We start from the raw sequence: 20335 nt of genomic DNA on the forward strand, positions 1-20335 counted from the left end.
CTTATAATTTATAAAATACTTTTTTTTTTAATTTTTGATGTTTCTTTGCAGATACGTTCACTGCTGTGCCACTGCACTCATCATTTTGTCCCTCCTTCTTTCATCTCAGAGAGTAATTTGGAACAAAAGGTTGTTTGTTCCCCCACAATGATTAATGCATCACCTTTAACTTCTGCGGAGGAGTGTACTTGCATGGTTTTTGCAAGTGTTGCTGAACACTTACAGAAAGGTTAGTGCACTAGGGTACAAATATGCTTGTACATATAAACATCAGTTGAAATTATCTTCTATTGTTTTATTTCCACCTGTTTTGTAAGCCATACGAGACGTAAAGATTAAGAAGATTAAAGGAAGAAAAATAAGCCCATTACTTAATGGGAGGAATGAGCAAGTAATGAATGGCAAATGGCAGACTAAAGTCAACATTATCTTCTTTGGCTTCAGTTTTCACAGAAAAGTTTAAAATTTATCAGATGGTCAATAGACATTTAATATTGTTAAAAATTTATTTTAGTAAAGACAGTTAATATTGCCAAATGTGAAGGCAAACACAGACCAGAAGTACTGAAACTGGAAGGGAACAGTGAAGTTTTAACTAAAGGTTCCATAATGGAAGAAATATCTTACTATCAATTGCTAACTCTGAGGACCTGCGGAGAATGTGTGGGAAAGTAGAGAACTGTGAGAACAAAAGATATATATTACAGTTAAGGGAAAAATACAGACTACGCAATTATAGCCAATCAGCTGAAAGTTGACAACTTCTAAGACACTGGAACAAATTGCTAACAATAATCTTATAAGCAGATAGAGAATTAGAAAGTGAGACAACTACATTAGCTGCTTCTGATGAGAAGCAAGTCACATTCAGTCAGTGTAATCTTTTTTTTTTTAATAGCAAACAGCCTCCAAAAAGTAAAAATTACTTTATTAAGGCTTTTAACATAACCTCATAGGGCATTCTTTAAGCAAATTGAGGAGATTTGGTGCAGATGGAATTACTGTAAAATGGGTGTACAAATAGGAGTGCAACCTTATTTAAAAGAGGAACTATTGATAGTTTTCTATCAAACTAAAAGAAAATTATAATAGGGCTCTGCAGAGGTCTGTTAGAAGGTCTGACATAATTACAGTGCTGACTACCTGTTTGGATAGTGGAATGAAAAATTAAATTTAAAAAAAATGTGAATAAGTCTAAATTGGGAGGAAATACAAGAACTCTGAATGACATAATTAGATTTTTAAATCATCTCAGTATATAAAAACCAGTTTCAAACCAATAATACAAAGTTCAAAGACATATGAATCACAGTTAGGAAAGAAAAATCAAATAATCAAATGCAGTAGTGTTGAATGAAGAGCAACTTTGCTAAGTCAGAAATAAAACAGGAAAAGCTGCAGATTATCATGGACTGCAAGTTAAATGTAAGTCAACAACAGATTACTTTTCACAAAAAGAGTCCATTTTCCCTATCCTTCTTCATACCCAAGAGCAGTTTAATTTCCCTGTCTTCCAATTGATGTCATAATGTCTATATTAGGAAATACATTCACTCAACTTTGTCCTCTCTGCTGAAAGGGTGAGGAAGGCTAGGGATACATTTGCAACACCTGTGGTGCTTGTCCTCTAAGAACAGTACTGAAACTGTACATGAAATGTAATCCAGTCTCCATTTGCATCAGACCTGTCAGTGCTGGGACATACCAAGAGTTATTCAGAGAAAAAGGGTTCTGACCAGTAAAAATAGTAAAAGAGGGTGGAGGAAAACCACATGGTACCAGACTGTGCAATTGAACAGTTATTTTGAATGGCATCCTCCAGGACAGCAGCTCTGTTTTCTTCCAGGGTCAGAACCAGCACCCGACTCTCGCTTCTGTTTCTCTGTATTTGGCTAGTTTTGAAGATTAATTTGTTTTTCATAAACAACCTAACAGTTCAGTAGCAAAATGTGTAAAAGCTACCCCTCCCTTCATTTCAGTTTAAGTAGTCTTAATTATGAGCCTGTAGGGCTTTGGATTTGAAGCTACCAGCAGAAGCTTATGTTTCTGAAGGTTTTTCTGGCAAATTGTGCAGTATGTGTAACTCATATCAGCTGTAAATAAGTCTATGTGAAATAAATACACTCCTAACTGAAGGAGAAATTCAATAACTAAAACATCAAAGGGCTAAGAGAAGTTGTGGAAACAGAGAGGACTGAACTAATGTAATGACTGCCAAATATGTTCTTCTAATGCATTGTAAGAAACTGCTTATCGATTAATTCAATTTAGGCTCCAAATTTATGGGAACTCAAATGCCAGTTTTCTCATGTTTTTGGCTCACATAATTTGCTATATTTTCAGGGAAAGAAAACTCTTAAATTGGGTCCATTGATGATACTTAAGTGAACCACTGAAATCAGCATTCCTATTCTGTCTCAAGGTTGCCATGGGTGTCATACCTGGGAATTTATTGGCAAGTACTAAGGCACAAATCTCCATGCACGCTGACCAGAACACTGATTATGTTACAATACCCTGATACAGTAATGGGTCGTAGAAAAATACAGCTACTTCCTTTTAGAAATGAAAAATGAGCAAGGGCCTGGAGTTGTATTTATGAATACTTGAAGACACAGTGGGAAAGAAATAAAGTATTTCCATTATCTTTTCCTATATTTAGACCCCTTGGTAGTGTTACACTTCAGGGTTTTTTGCATCTTATCTTTGTTAATGAAATGGATCTGCCTTTTTAAATACTTGTATTGTTAGGTGATAATAATTCAACTCCAACATCAAGATATGAGAGCCATTAACATAATGGGACCAGCTGTACTGCTCTTGCTTTCATTAAGTAGCAGTACAATAGCATCAATATTAAGTTATTAGACAATATTTTCAAAAGGGAACATTCTAACACCAGAAAGCCTCCACAAGGCAAGGGAGGTAAGAAAGATGGAAATAGTTATCATTGCTCAACTGGCATTTGTGCTTCAGTTTGACACGGCTATTTTATCTACTAATAAGTAGAAGAATAGGAAAATTACTGCTCTAAAACATGAACAAAGAAAATAAGGTGGCTAAGCAAGAACTTTCCAGCACCCTGAGCCAACAACTTTCCTTGTTTTTCTGTGTCACCATAGAGAAAAACACCTTTTTGCCCATTTCTAGAAAGGGAAGAAGGCTAGAAAAACTGTTACTATAGATTTTTCCCCTGAAATCCCCAAATTATTTAATTCTGTAACAGCTAGGATTTGACCTTGAAGTCTTATTGCAGAACATTCATCCATCAAATTAGTATATAGCTGAGACAGCCAATATCCAGGTTATACTATTGCATGGATCAGTGGAACGATATCAAGTCACTGTTTTGCATAAACTAACTTAGGGGACAGGCATGTGCTAGTAGGCTTATTTCTTTGTTTTTTGGCTGGTAAGACCTGTGCTGACATATCTTTACACTTTGAAAATGAATGCATGTTTCTTCTTACCTGATTTGTAAACAGTACCGCCTTGAGAACACTGCTATCTGCCATGGAGTAATGAAACTGAAAATGGCAATTCTTGCTGGAGCAGTGGCACATGGAGCTGTTAAGATAAGCCCTTTTATATAATGCATTGTCATTAGCTTCTAACCACTCAGAATGGCCTGAAAAAAAAAAAAAGGTGTACTTTTTCACAAAACATATTTTTTTTCCTGTCTATGAAAATAAGGACTGCTTTCCTGCAGTTAAACCATGGACTCATCCTGGCAACAATGGAATCTGATCAACATGCTGATGATGTGAATTGGATGTAATGTAAGTGTTTGCTATTAAAAAGATAGATATATATCTTCATTTGACTCACAGACAGCCCTAGCAACCAAGAATTACATCAGCTGATAGTATCTTGAAGTTATTACTTTGCATGTTAAAAGCTGTAAGCAGTCGCACATTCAGCTCAGCCTCCTTATATTTACAACCATTCAATACCTAACCACAAATATATTTAGAAACTGGCTTTCTTCCTTCTTCCACCATGATTTCCAGAAAACACTCTTTTTACAGTAACACTTCAGTAACAGACTCTTCAAAAAATTTAAAAAAAAAAAAGGAAGGTGGCAGGGGGAAGTGTTCTGCCTTACTGCTGAGGCAGTAGCATCTCCACCATGTAATTGCGGTCTTTACTTCTCAAGCCAGAATTTCTGTAACAAAATGTTGAAGGCATATTGTCTTTCCATCTGAAGCAGGAAAGCAATTTGTGCTCTTCTTGACCTACTGCCCCTTATAAAAGCATTCCTACAGAGATCTAAAAGAGTACTCGATCCTCTCAACAGTGTCTTTTGTTTGTCAGAAATAAAAAGGCTAAATACTTTTACTAAATATATCAGGTGTTTTTTTCCCTTTCCAGAGCCACTGAATATTTTGCTGTCTTTGGAAGCAGTTATTAAAATAATAAACAAGGACTGATTAAAGGTCTTAAGTCCACTGTTTCTGTGTTCATGTCTGTAAATACAGCTTATGTCAAATGCAGATATTACAGTTTATTTCAAGCTGAAGGGAGAAAGTGTCATTTCACAAGGAAAACGTTGGGGTTTTTTTGTAAGGGACCACATGCTTTTCCTTTTGTTGTCAGTTTACTCTTTGTGTTATGTAACATTTTACACTGAAATATGTGGTTACAATTTCATTGAAATTAGGTTTGGAATGTCATGCCACAGTGGCTAATCTTGGTATAAGGAAATATTACAAATTTAACTGAGATTCTGTTTGACAGAGATCAACAAAGCAGCTACAGTTCTATGACTACTGCCTTGCAGAGGAGAGAAGTATGCATCAACATTACAATTTACTCTACCAGTTCTTTATGTAAATTCAGAATTCTCTGATGCCATTATAAAACCAACTAATTTTATTTTCTGAGCCTAATGATAATTAACATTCTTTTCCCTCTTGCAGTATAAGTTCCTGAATCTTTAAAAATAGGCCAAAGCAGAGTTCACATGTTTTTAGATAAGACAGCAAGTGAACAGCACTAGATAAAAGTTCTATGAAACATCCAGAATGATCATGTGTCCACAAGGGATACAGACTGTTCTTCAGGGAGTATGTTTTATGTAAGTACTGTAAATGCTTCTGAGACAAATTGAGGCTTACTTTCAGAAATGAAGACTCCAAAAACTACTGTCCTGAAAATACTGATTTTTAGTTATTATTTAATTATTATTTTTCCCACCTCTTCTCTACAGTCTATAAAAATAGAACCATGTCACTTTAACAGGACAGAAAGTACTCTTTTTTTTCCCCTTGTCTAGGGAATTTTTTCTTTTTCTTATTACCTTTAGACAATATTTACCAGGTAGCTTTCTAAAGATTAACAGTTTGGGGAACATTTTTCTTTCATTTGTTACAAACTTTGCAACTCTTCTTTAAGGTCTGTATATCCCTCAGTCCAGTACACTGCATAGCATATTACTGTGTTTATGCTCTGACCTTCTTACATCTTGTTCTCTTGAATTTTCACATTTTCTGTGCCAAACTTCCTCATGTTTTTAGAAGTAGAACAAGAATACCAGAAAAGTCACTTCATTCCTGCCAATGTGGTATTTGGGCTATATGTGTGTGTTTCTGGCAAGAGATGCTGGAATGGTTGCCAGGATAAAGACTGTAGACTTTAATATCGCACAGAATACACACAGAATTGTATAGATTGGAAAAGACCTTTAAGATCAGTGAGTCCAACTGTAAACCTAACGTTGCAGTTCACCACTAAACCATGTCCCTAAGCACCACATCCAAACATCCTTTGAATACCTCCAGGGGTGGTGAGTTCACCACTTCCCTGGGCAGCTTGCTCCAATACTTGACAACCCTTTCAGTGAAGTAATATTTCCTAATATGCCATCTAAACATCCCCTGACACAGCTTGAGGATGTTTCTTCTCATCCTATCACTTGTTACCTGGGAGAAGAGACCAACACTCACCTCACTACAACCTCCTTTCAGGTAGCTGTAGAGAGCAATAAGGTCTCCCCTCAGCCTCCTTTTCTCTAGACTAAATCACCCCAGTTCCTTTGGCAGCTCCTCAGAAGACTTGTGCTCTAGACCCTTCATCATCTTCGTTGCTCTTTGCACATACTTCAGCAGCTCAGTGTCTTTCTTGTAGTAGAGGAGACCAAAACTGCACACAATATTCAACAATCACTTCCCTCCTTCTGCTGGTCACACTATTCCTGATACAAGCAAGGATGCTGTTGCCCTTCTTGGCCACCAGGGCACACTGCTGGCTCATGTTCAGCTGGCTGTCAACCAACACCCCCAGGTCCTTTTTGACCAGGCAGCTCTCCAGCCATTCCTCCCCAAGCCTTTAGCGTTGCATGGGGTTGTTGTGGCCCAAGTGCAGGACCCAGTACTTAACCTTGTTGAAGCACATATGGCTGGCATCAGCCCATCAATCCAGCCTGTCCAGATCTCTCTGTAGGGCCTTCCTTCCCTCAAGCAGGTCAACATTCCCACCCAATTTGGTGTCACCTGCAAACTTACTGAGGGTGCACTTGATCCCCTTGTACAGATCACTGATAAAGATATTAAACAGAATGGGCCCCAACACTGAGCCCTGGAGAACACCACTTGAAACCAGCCACCAACTAGATTTAACTCCATTCACCACCACTCTTTGGGTCCAGCTATCCAGACAGGTTTTACCCACTAGAAAGCAGACCTGTCCAGGCCATGAGCAGACAGTTTTTCCAGGAGAATGTTGTGGGAAATGGTTTCAACCGCTTCACTAAAGTCCAGGTAAACAAGCCTTTCCTTCATCCGCTAAGTGGGTCACCTTGTCTTAGAAGGAGATCAGGTTAGTTAAGCAGGACCTGCCTTTCCTAAACCCACACTGACTGGGCCTGACCACCTGGTTATCCTGTTTGTATCAAATGATGGCACTCAAGATTATCCATAACCTTCCCCAGTACCAAGGTCAGACTGACAAACCTGTAGTTGCCCAGATCTTCCTTCCAGCCCTTCTTGTAGATGGGCATCACATTTGCTAATGACCACTTAACTGGGATCTCCCCAGTTAGCCAGGACCGCTGATAAATAATTGAAAGCAGCTTGGTGAGCACTTCCCCCAGTTCCTTCAGTACTCTTGGGTGGATCTCATGGGGCCCCATAGACTTTTGTGTGTCTAGGTTGTGTAGTAGATCGCTAACCATTTCCCCTTGCATTATGGGGGCTCCATTCTGCTCCCCACCCCTGTCTTCCAGTTCAGGGTTCTGGGGTACCCCGAGAACAACTGATATTGCTATTAAAGACTGAGGCAAAGAAAACATGAAGTACCTTAGCCTTTTCCTCATCCTTTGTCACTGTGCTTCCTCCCACACCTAATAAAGGCTGGAGATTCTCCTTAGCCCTCCTTTTTCTGCTAATGTATTTTTAAAGTATTTTTATTGTCTTTTATGGATGTAGCCAGATTAAGCTCTAGCTGCGCTTTGGCCCTTCTAATTTTCTCCCTGCATAACCTTGCTACACCTTTGTAGTCCTCCTGACTTGCCTGCCCTTTCTTCCAAAAGTCATAAACTCCTTTTTTTAATGAGTTCCAGCCAAAGCTCTCTGTTCAGCCAAGCCAGTCTTCTTCCCCATCGAATCATCTTTTGGCACATGGGGACGGCCTGCTCCTGCACCTTTAAGACTTCCTCCTTGAAGAATGTCCAGCCTTCCTGGACTCCTTCACCTTTCAGGGCTGTGTCCCAGGGGACTCTGTCAACCATTCCCCTATACAGGCCAAAGTCTGCTCTCCAGAAGTCCAAAGTGACAGTTCTGCTAACCCCTTCCTTACTTCTCCAAGAATAGAAAACTCTATCATTTCATGATCACTGTGCCCAAGATGACCTCCAACCATCACATCACCCACAAGTCCTTCTCTGTTCATGAACAACAGGTCCAACAGGGTGCCTTCCATAGTTAGCTCTCTCACCAGCTGTGTCAGGAAGTTATCTTCTACGCACTCCAGAAACCTCCTAGTCTGTTTCCTCTCTGCTGTATTGTATTTCCAGCATACATCTGGTAGACTGAAGTCCCCCTTGAGGACAAGCACTAATGATTGTGAGGCTTCTCCCAGCTGCTTGTAGAATAATTCCTCTGCCTCTTCATCCTGGTTGGGTGGTCTGTAACAGACTCCCACCATGATATCTGTCTTGTTGGCCTTCCCTGATTCCTACCTATAATCACTCAACCCTGTCATTACCATCATTAAACTCTAGACAATCCAATCACTCCCCACCATACAGAGCTACCCCACTGCCTTTCCTGCCTTGCCTTTCCCTTCTGAAGAGTTCATAGCCATCCATTGCAGCACTCCAGTTGCACGAGTCATCCCACCATGCTTCCCTGATGGCAACCATATCATAGTTTTCCTGCTGCACAATGGCTTCTGGCTCCTCCTGTTTATTGCCCATGCTTCATACATTTGTGTAGAGGCACTTCAGCTGGGCTGTCATCTGTGTCACCTTCTTAGAGGAACGCCCCTTAATTCTTTTGAGGTATTTCACTGATGTTCCCCTTTTGGCTCCTGTTACCTCAGCAGCCCCTAGCTCGTCACCATACAGCTTCAGCTGTGCTCCAGTGAACTCAGCCCATCTCAGAGACACCGGCTGAGTGTCCTTGCTAGCACCCCGTCCCTCTAATCTTGCTGTGTTGTCCCTCAGCTTGTCTCAGGCAAGCCTGATATTAACCCCCTTTCCCCTTCAAGTCTAGTTTAAAGCTCTGTCAATGAGCCCTGCAAGCTCACGAGCAAAGACTCTCTTTCCCCTTTGAGAAAAGCAAATCCCATCAGACGCTGGGAAGCCTGGTGCTGTGTAGGCCACCCCATTATCACAAAAAACAAAATTGTGGCAACGGCACCAGCCACAGAGCCATGTGTTAATAGACTGGTTGCATCTGTTCCTTCCGCTGTTGTTGCCCACAACTGGAAGGAGAGAAGAGAAGATAATCTGTGCTCCAGAGTCCCTTACTAGCCATCACAAGGTCATGAAGTCTCTTGATTGCCCTTGGACTCTGTGTTGCAGCTTTAGCACCTTCCACATGGAAAAGTAGTAATGGGTAATAGTCCGAGGCCCATACCAAGCTAGAAAAACTCCTAGCAATGACTTTAACCCAGGCCCCAGGGAGGCAGTAGACTTCCCTAACAGGAGGGTCTGTCCAGCATATTTGACCCTCTGTTCCCCGCAGAAGGGAGTCACTTACAACTATAACCTGTCTTCTCTTCCATATGGAGGTGGTTTTGATACTGGGGGATAGGCCTTTCTGAGCCTGGCAACACCAGAGGTGTAGATGGGCTGTTATCCACATCTTCTCTTGACTGGTCTTCCACCTGCAGACCCTCATACCTGTTATACAGAGGCACCCAGGAAGGTGAGCTGGGCAAGGAGGGTGTTTGTCTGCCACACAAGCATGGACTTGCCTCCATTCACTCTTTTCCTTTGAGCTACTGCCTTCAGCCTGGTGGGGGAGGGATACTGGTATGCCTTGATCTTGTTTTTTTTCTGGTGGGTGCTCCTGTTTCTGTTTCAGGGAGGGCAGATCATGGCACCACAAGTCTATCTCTTTCTTGGCCTCCCTGATGCTTTTTAACTTTTCTACCTCCCCACATAGCTCTGCCACCATGCTGAGCAAATCATCCACCTAGTCACACCTCACACAGCTGTTCTCACAGTTGCCATCCATTACCAGTGAAAGGCTCTGGCACTCCCTGTGGCCTGAGACCTGAATGGCTGCATGGTTTTTTGGAGCTTTGTCTGGGTTGCCACATCCATTCTGGTGAGTGCAGAGAGCATAGCTTCCCACTGGGTGGGTACTATAGCTGAGTTCCTACTGAAAGGATGATAAGTACCGAATGAACTCACCTCTTGGTCTGATAGGTTGACTATGCCCTACCTGCATGCCCTTCAGTGTGAACTGACATGTATTGCCCTTGTTGATGCACTATGCTCTGCAGCACTTGTGGTTGCTAGTGCTTCCTAGGCTGCTTTTTGTAGGCATGAGAGGGGCACTCCATTGCTTTGGCAATGCCCTCACCTCATCAGTGTCTCCCATGAGAGCTGCCAGATCCTGGTGGGTCCCTCTGCTGCCCTGGTGCTTCTTGCCTCAGGAAAACCCCTGTGCACCAAGATCTGCTGATCCACTGCAGATTGGGCTGGCTCTGGAGCAGCTCCCCTCAGTGAATTTCTTTCCATAAAGCCTTTTATTTTCCCCACATGGCTGCTTAATCAGGTTTTAGATAGATGGTCTGATTTAAGTTTTGAAGAAAAATTTTGTCTATTGTAAGCAAAATCCTGGATTCCATCAGAAAGATCAACCACTGACTGCAATGACGTCCAACTAGAAGCAAAGCTTACAACTTACTGCTGAGGTGGCTAGTGTCTTCTTAGGGCTGGGGTGGGCTAATGAACCTGCCTGTATTCTGCTATGATGAAAACTCAAAGCCTATAAAATATTTAACTTCTTTGCTCCATCTTAACCATTTTCTGACTCAAATCTTTTGTCACTCCTTCTGCTTTAACCTGTGATGTTTAAGTTAAACTACTTTGAATCTACACTGCTAGTTTTAGAGTAACAACTGACCCTTCAGTTAAAACTGGGCCACAGAGTGGGACCTTTCCCTTTCTGGCGAGTTGTCTTCCCCAGCAGAGAACTGATCAGTCTCTGAACCAATCCTCTGCAACCTTCCCACTCAACCATTTTGAGGAAAGAAGAGGTCAGATCTGAACTGTCATTGTTTCTACTCTTTGAAAGTGAATTTTCATGAATCCCCAAATCATGGATGAAATCTTGAAGAAAAAAAGAAAGAGAAGGAAGAGTAAGGTAATAGAATCCCACAATGTAATGGTTTGGCTGTTTTTTCATGTTTAAACTTGAAGGATTTTTATCATTAGTTATTGAAATGTTGGGTTTAAAAGCCATGGCACTTCCTTTGATTTCTTTTTGCATCTCAGAATCTTTATTTTTATTATGCAGAGAATCAGTTTCATTGATTTCTTGTTAAAGAAGTGTTACCCCAGATGTAGGAAACTAGATTAATCCAATGTAAGAAGAATGAACTATGGAAACTACATAGCATGCTGGAAATATCAGTAAAAAACACGACAAAAAAAGTATTTTCTGAACAGTATTGCATGAGAATGTAAAACCTCTGTAAGAACTTTTGGCACTAGAGAAATTAGGAGGAAAAGTTATGAAGTGCCTACAATACAACACTGGAGTAAAGAAGCAATAAAAGAACAAAGGAAAAAAGTCTGCCAAGGACAGAAAGTATTTTATTAAATTTAAGAATAGCAGGAAAGGAGGATTATTCAAAGCCTATAAGCAATCCTTTCTTTATAAATATAATTGTCTAGACCTCTGCTTTATAATTTAGTTTCTTACCTCTCTTCCATTTATAGTAGTGAAAGCTTTGATCAAAATCAGAAAGTAAAGCTTAGTCAAGCTCTATTTGCATTGTAAGTTTGGGCCCTCAAGCATGGCATTTTTGCAGTTTGCATACCATTTCTTTAGTTTTTAGAATTTTACTTAATATTCAACCTCTTCATTTATGTCTCATCAAATCCGCATGAATAGAAATACTGAATGTATTGAGAGGTGAGCATAGTTCATATTTTTCAATACTTTCCAATATTAATGATGAATTAAATTCTGTGTGTTGTTTTGACACTTATTTCTTCTCACATTTTCATTTTTCCTTTATGACATGGAAATACAGAGAATGTCCCAAGCAGTTGTTTGTGTTATATGTTCTGCCTCCTCAGCTACCTGTGCATACCTGTACAATAATACCCAAGTGCCTATACAACAGACATTTTTTAGTGTGTTCTCTTTCAACAGACATTGTTTGTGATCTGGTCCTGTAAAAGCCACTTACAGAATTTGAGTATATTTTCTGTTAGCACAATATTGCGATAAGGGGAAATCCATACCCATTACTAGCCCCTGAGATATCATCTTAAGGTATGGCACTGATACAGTACCTTTCAGGGAGGTGTTTAAAATAAAATCAAATTAAAAGACACTTTTTGTTAGATATCCCAGTGGAAACTGAAAGGTGGTGTGACTTCTTTCTTTCTGTTTGTTTTTTTTTTTTAAGACAAGAAAAAATTCTGCTTTACTAGTGTATATGCTTTCTGTTGTACATAAATGTTAAAATGCAAAAATTGTCTTAACTGAGTGTACACACTCAAGCACTTTTGCTTGCTATTCCGTTATAATTTGACGTATAGTTAAAGTGTGTTGAAATGTATGCTAAAAATCATTTTTTAAAACTTTTAAAAATGAAAACAACATCTAAGCATTCATTCTGCTGCTATCAGTGAGATGTTCTCCATTTCTGTGGGCTCAAAGTTCAAGCAGTAATCTCCACGCTACCAGTTCTTCAAAGCTACATCACAAATTTTACTGTTACAACTAGTGCTACTTAACCCCTTTGAAGGCAGTCTCAGCAGACAAGCCAAACACTTAGCTGGCAAGGTGATTCCATTGCACATTACAACACTTAGACATTTATATCCATTAAGCTTTCAAAAACCTTTCCCATAAACCCATAGACAAACACTAAACAGTGACTTCAAAAATGAGTGCTGCTCTTTACTTCTGAAAACTGCAACTGGATAAATTTTGTCGTGTTTAAGAGTAATAAACTATTTTGTATAATGAATGTTTCTCTACAGCTCCCCTAACTGAAGGTTTAAAGTGAAATTCCTGACTATATGCTCAAACATAGTAGTACTACACAAGTAAAACTACCAAGTGTCAAAACCAAAACAAAACAGAAAAAACCACACACAAGGGCTGTGAGCTTGGATGGATTTAATTTAACTTCACCAAATTGTTGCATAGATCTCATACAAAGAATCAACTGGAGAATAAATCAATTATTGGTTTGTATGGGAATTCTTACATTAAAATCTTTCGTACTTTATGTTTTCACAGTGCCCTTACTAAATGGTCAAAACAAAAGCTAATTTAAGTACAAAATACATGCAATTACTTTTCATGTTTTTGTTCTGTTTCTAAATTAGGTCACCACCTTGTCCTAAAAAGCACCATATTCTTAATGACAGCTAGTAATTTTGAATTAATTTAAATTTCCCACCTTCAGTATTGTTGCTCCAATCTTTCAGGAAGGAACAGGAGGCAATCTTCTGCCCACTTTGCAGTTGTGCCCACATAGCAGCCTCAGTTGGCTGATCTGAATGCCACTCACACATTGTAAGCTCAAAACTGTATGTCTGCAGTGCTGAAAGACAAAGAAAAGCAATCACTTAACTTCTTAAGAATTCATTATTTATGAGACTACTTCCCATTAGAAACATATGCTTATTAAACTACTTGACAGTATTTCTGCTTCTGGTTACTTCAAAAGCATTGTGTATCACTGAGTGCTGTCTAGTATTTCAGGCTGCCATCTTTAACGATACCATTCTAAAAAATCATTCCCTAAAGACAGATGCTTCTTTCAGAGCAATAGAGTGCTATTTATGTTAGCCAGTCATTGCAACCTTCATGAATTCACTTCCTCAGAGAGGGTTGCCAGGAAACATAAAAAATGACACGTCGTAACAAGAAATACCTATTTACTTTTCTAGATGATAGCTACAGAAAAATAATTTCTAACTGAGAGGTTAAACTCAGCAGCATCTCCATAATACTTGCAACACAATGCTTCTTTTTAGAACCAAAAAAGTTTCTGAATACATTGTGACACATTTTCAAGAACTTTTTAAGGACAAATCATGCCTGACTAAACTAGTGGCCTTTTACAATGGAGTGACTGCATCAGTAGACAAGGGAAGAGCTATGGATGTCATCTACCTGGACTTCTAGAAGGCCTTTGATATGGTCCTCCACAAGATTCTTATGTCTAGACTGGAGACAAATGGATGGACTGTGAGATGGATAAGGAATTGGCTGGACAGCTGTGTCCAAAGATTTACAGTCAATGGCTCAATGTCCATTTGGGAACCAATAACGAGTGGTATCCCTCAAGGGTCCGTACAGGGATCAATAATATTAAATACCTTCATTACGATGTAGATAATGAAATTGAGTGTACCCTTAGCAAGTTTGCAGACAACACCGAGCAGAGTGGTGCAGTTGATACACTAGAGGGAAGGGATGCTATCCAGAGGAACCTTAACAGGCTTGAGGACTGGGCCAATGTAAACCTCATGAAGTTCAACAAGGGCAAGTTCAAAATCTTGCACCTGGGTCAGGGCAATCACCACTCTTAGTACAGACTGGGAGATTAACTGATCAAGAACAGCCCTGCAGAGAAGGACTTGGGGATACAGGTAAATGAAAGGTTGGACATGAGCTGGCAATGTGCACTTGCAGTCCAGAAGGGCCATCACATCCTGGGCTGTATCAAAAGAAGCGTGACCAGCAGGTCTATGGAGATGATTCTGCCCCTCTACTCTGTTCTCGTGAGACCCCACCTGGAGTACTGCGTCCAGCCCTGGAGTCCTGGGAATAAGAAAGACATGGACCTATTAGAGCATGTCCAGAGGAGGGCCACAAAAATGACCAGAGGGATGGAACACCTCTCCTATGAAAAAAGGCTGAGAGAGTTGGAGTTGTTCAGCCTGGAGAAGTCTCTGGGGAGACCTTGCAGCCTTTCAATACTTTAAGGGGGCTTATAAGAAAGATGAAGAGAGATGTTTTACCAAGGTCTGTAGTGACAGGACAAGGGGCAATGGTTTTAAACTGAAAGAAAGTAGATTTAGATTTTATCTAAGGAAAAAATATTTTACGATGATGGTGGTGAGACACTGGAACAGGTTGCCCAGAGGAGTTGTGGATGCCCCATCACTGGAAGTGTTCAAGGTCAGGTCGGACAGGGCTTTGAGCAACCTGATCTAATGCAAGATGTCCCTGCCCATGCCAGTGGGATTGTACTGGATGATCTTTAACCCTTCAAACCCAAAACGTTCTATGATTCTAGGAAGTTTGAAATGCCAGATTGTAGCTGCCAAATGTTGTGTAATTAATAATGACTACAGAAAGAAAGTAATAATTTTAAGCAGGATTGTGCTATGATAATGGAAGTTCCATTTCTTAATATTATTGCAGGGGAAAGGCAATCTTCTTGTTAAGACAGGCTTTCAAATAGCAGTCAGGGTGTCTCAGAGAAAACATGAAGATTCCTAACTCTATGGAAGAAATAGTTTTATGTCAGTATACATAGACATCACTGCCTACTGCATCTCAGAGTTGTTGTGTGATTCACATGACTAACAGCTCAGTGACATGTCCTGTCCAGTTGGTGCTACAAACCTCTCATTTCTTCCTTGTTCCAGTGTTACATAAATGTGCATTTTTTTCAAACCACGTGTATTAAGTGAGAAGAGCTGCAGAAAATCTAATTCCTGTGGAAAATACAAAATTCTAGAATGGTCTAGAAAAGGATGGATTTTGTCAATTTTCATCATTTGAAAAAAAGTAACAGATACACTCAAAAGGAATCAAGCTCTTCTTTAAACAAAATATTTTTATTCAATCAGCATTTTTTAAGTTTTTTAAGATTGTTTATTTGGGTTTTTTTGACAATAACCTCAGTCTCTTGGGACAAAATACCCATTTTCCAGCTCCTAATTTTGCAGCATGTCAGACAATTGTAAGACTAGTATTTTTGATTTTCTGACTCCCATTCCTGTAGCAGTTCACCTGAAAGACCCTGCATCCAGTTCTGCATCCATGATATTAAAGGCTACATCTTTGCATGATTAGACCTAAGAAATTAAGTTTGAGAATTTCTTCAGCTGAAGTATTGATACTGGAATCTTGTCAAAATTTATACAAGTAATACATATATAATTACTCCAGTTTTCTAGAAAAAAAAAACCCTAATTTTGCAGAGGAGGTATACCACTTTTGCATTACAAGTGACTTAAGGACAAAAACCTCATTCTCCCTTACAGCATTCCACTTTCATGCCTTGGGGTTTTTTGCTTTCATCCTATGGCAAGATCAGAATGATAATCTTAATAGAGTTCTTCACATATATAATTCACCAGGCGTCAAGAGGGAGTTCTGCAGGGCAATCAGACACTTAGATAAGAATATGAACCCTTTGAATAATAGTTCTACTAGAGGTGTAATTAAAGGAGATTTTGTTACGTATGTTTTAAAGCATAACTTTAATATTTTCTATTTGACAGCTAAAATATTTTTCTGCAGTATATATGCAATTGTAAAATAAAAAACTGTGGGCTTTTTGAGTAATAAGGGGAACAGTTTGGCAATTGTTGGGAGAACTACAAACTGCAGAAAATCTTAAATGGCTATCCTGAAGGTAGGGATTTGGTTGTTTTTTTTAAATTCATGAAGTTTTCTGTCTAGCAGAACTGGACAAGAGACTGAAGGGGGGCAGTTTGGGAGACGGGAGGGAGAGAAGGAAAGAAAAAACTTAAAACTTAATGCAATTACATTTTCACTTAGCCATCACAGTTTGTATCAAGAAACTCCTGAAACCACAAATACTTAAGCTATTTTACTCATGACCCTAAAAGCATGGTCATACTAATGAATACAAATGCACAGGTCATTTCTTAGGTATGTTTACACTGCGATTGAAAATTATGAAGGGTACATTAAAAACGCAAATTTTAACTACAAGTTTCATGCAATTAAAGTAGTCTTTATTTAAAGTCTTCTTATCCAGACATTCCATAAAGACTAGAGAAAAAATTATTTCAAATTCAACAACCCTTAATCTGACCTTTTGTTTTAATTACTGGAAAATGTTCAGTAGTAAAACTCCTCTTTCAGAGAGAAAATTAAGATCCTTTTACCCTGTTTTTGGTTGCTGTAAGCAATTTAGATGTCACCTAATGAAACTGACTTTTCCTAATGGGGAAGCACAGGGTAAGAACTGTCTCTTAGAATATACCTAAGGTACTCGACAGTGCTGCAGCTCAATCTGTATGCCACACAATATACTTCTACAGATGCCATATAAGGTAAGTTTAACACCTAGATTTATAAGTTCTGGTGACTACACACTGTTATGTTTCAATTTTTGATTTTTTCATCTCTTTGAGGTAGTATTTCATCTCCATAGCTGATTTTTTTTCATTTTTGTTTGCTTTAGAAGCACTTTGTTTATGAAAAAAAGCCAATATATTTCTACAGAGAGATTTATATCCGCCTACAGGAACCGGTTAAGCAATTATATAGGTTGCTAGAATACAGCAATGCATTTTTTCCATTTCAAACCTGCCCTTTCATCTGCAGAAATCCTCCAAGGAACAGAAAGAAGTTGGGAGAATCACACATCTGTCTTCTTTTCATTGTCAGTTTCAAATTAATTTTTTCCAAAAAAGCACATTGTAAACTTACCTGAGCTCATGGACAAGTGTGTCCAAAGTTTTAAATTAACATCCCTGCTCATTTAAGCAGTACTGCTAGAAAACCTCTACAACACAGAAAAGCAAAATAAGCCCTGGCATAGAAATATTTACATAACATTTACTTCTATACATGTCTATTGTAGGAAAGTAGAGACATGGAGAGACTTACATGACCAAGTTTAGTTACCTGAAACTTCATTCCCCCAATATAAATCCCCTTTGAAATAAATATGTATGCCTGCCTGAATCATTACACAAGGATTTGTATCTTGCTTTTACTGTGCTCTGCCTACAATTGCTCAGCACTCTAATATGTTAATAACCATGTGCATCTATTTACAATAGTTTTTCCTACTGGAAAATCTAGAGAGCTTTATTTTAGACCACAGTGCACAAAACCTGTCATGTAACCTATGTTGGTCTGTGTCAAACACTGCATTTCATACCTCAAGTTAAATTTAAAGGTTGAAACCCTCAGTGCCTGTGCTACGACTCAGAGGCAGGAAAACAAAGGAGGTGCTTTGAATCAGGACTGTGCTTACCTAAGGATATGACATAGGTGTCACACTGCAATTTTCTTGTGTACCGCAGAGCAGCAAGCAATCTAATTTATGCTAGGATGGGTACTATTCCTTTCCACTGAAAATACATTGGGTTGAAAAGAGAAATAAGAAATGTTTTGCTGAAGAATCCGGATATGCAGGAATGGCCTGGCTGCAGAGCTGAGTAGCCTGACATTACAACTGTTGCACGCAGTAGAGCAGAAAAAAATAACCCCAATACACAGCTGAGGACCAGAACCCTCACGCATTTAAAGATATGCACAAGTGCCTTGGGAAGTGCCTTTGGAAAGTCAGCTCCAAAGCTTTTCCTGAGCTGGCTGAACACATCAAATTCTCTGGACAAAACCTGTAGATCTTTTCTGCCCATGAGGCTTTAGTGCTCTCCTGGCTGCAGGAAGCTACATTTGTACTGTACTAGATTTCTTAAGGTACTTATTATCATTCTTTGTAACTGTGTTTAGATGTGATAAGGCAGATGATGGTTTAGAGGAACGAAAATGAACCAGTTGAAAAAATATACGGCATTAAGAAAGCCTTTGAATACCAAAAGGCTTTGTTTTGTGTTTTCTCTTCTAATCCAAGGGAAAGACAAAGTAAAATTATCCATCTCCTGAAAAACAGGTATTCTTACCACATGCCAGAGAACATCCTTCACTGAAAGTAATATCATCAATGGCAACAGTTTCATCTTGTCTCTCAGCCTCCACCATCCCCCGAAAGATAACCTGCAGAGATTTACAGCAAATCAACAAGAAATGGCATTCACCAGTGTCACAGACAAGATAAAAAACCTTCCAGGCCATGCCAGTCTAGTCCATAGAGAGTTTCTATTAGAAATATGAGAACTAATCATGCATTTAATTCTGGAGTATTACCGTTCCCATTTTTCACATATCTGTGGCTTGTCAGCACAGACATATAGTCTAATCATCTAACTCAAGAGTGAAGTAGCATTTAATAGGAAGGATCTGAAAACCACAATAAAGTACATTAAAATCCAATCAAGGATCACAACAGTTAAGAAATACAAAAGATTTTATCAAGCCATTATTCCACCAGAGGCTGGAAATATGAACTTTTCTGGTTGTATTCAGAATTTATCAGAGACCTGGAGCAAAGTCAGAGCTGCAAACACCATTAGTCAGAGACCTTTCATCAAGTTTTTAGCCAAAACAAACCTTGAGGAGTACTTGGTCAACTATTATTCTGCTCTAATGTTACAACAGCAATTTTTTTTCCCTACCAAGTCTTCTATACACAAGAAGATACAAGTATTTTACATTTCCAACTTAAGGGCAGATTTCAATCTATATTTGCATGTATTTGTAAATATAGAGACTACCACAGTTTTTCTGCAGTGATGAAGGGACTGATCAATGGCAGTCTTTGGGAAAACTCAAAAAAACACACACCAATCAAAACAACCCAACAAATCAATCACACGAACAACATTCCTTAAATTATTTCCTAGCCGTATCTTGGGATGTTACAGTGCCAGGCTTTTCCAGAGTCCTGGAAGCACAATCTACCTACAGGTACATTCTAGTTCTTAATAGTGAATGTACAGTGTTAGCTACATAATAAGTTTTCAAATATTAGCTTTAATGTTTAGGGGCAATTTTGTTCATAGTTTAAGAGATTGTAGCAGAAAAGCTGCATTTATCCTATAAATTATTATCAAGAGTACAGTACTCCACTGTACAAGATGATACAACTCAGCCAAGGATATCACCATTAGGTTACGAGTTAGGGGTTTTGGGGGTGGGGTTTTGGGGGTTTTGTTTGTTTATTTGTTTTTCTTAAGATGTAGTTGACCTGCACAAGAAGTGTGGCAGCCTGTAAAGTCAAATTATCCTGGCATTATGCATCCAGAGAGAGGTGTAATGTTATCTGCTTTATAACCAGTGAGAAATCTATGTCTAGTTTATTTTTATATGTATATATATACACACATATATATATTTGTATGGGGTTTTTTAACACAGCAGAGAGAAAGATGATCAGTAACCACTTTCTCTGGCAAATATTCCGTGAAGAGTGTTGTTATCAGACACATGGAAAACTGCATTTTCTAATATAGTGTTGTTAAGAAATAATGTCACCCTGCATGTTCATACTTCCCTGATCAGCTGTAGCACAGTGGAAGGAATACAGTTCATTGAAATCCAGAGGTTTGGGAGGAACAAAGTCAATCGTGATGTAAGTTTTTGCTTGAAATTCTTTTGATATAATGATATTTATTTCATTTCACGTTGATGTCTACTTGGAAAGAAGAACTATGTTACACTAAATGTTAATGGCATCATATCACATTAATAGAATCATAGAATTATTAAGGTTGGAAAACACCTCTAAGATCATGAAGTCCATCCATCAACCCAACACTACCATGTGTCCTAAACCATGCCCTGAAGTGCCA

General features: G+C 39.0%; 1 protein-coding gene across 1 annotated transcript in view; it reads right to left on the reverse strand.

The window, feature by feature from the left end:
* MALRD1 (MAM and LDL receptor class A domain containing 1) overlaps positions 1 to 20335 on the reverse strand; it is a 282805-nt gene that overhangs the window by 248477 nt on the left and 13993 nt on the right. The window contains 3 exon segments of the mRNA XM_075082688.1: positions 3471 to 3628; positions 13099 to 13242; positions 18548 to 18641. Of these exon segments, the coding sequence (XP_074938789.1) occupies positions 3471 to 3628; positions 13099 to 13242; positions 18548 to 18641 (396 nt within the window).

This window comes from Phalacrocorax aristotelis, chromosome 2, assembly GCF_949628215.1.
Source record: "Phalacrocorax aristotelis chromosome 2, bGulAri2.1, whole genome shotgun sequence".
Lineage (NCBI taxonomy): Eukaryota > Metazoa > Chordata > Aves > Suliformes > Phalacrocoracidae > Phalacrocorax > Phalacrocorax aristotelis.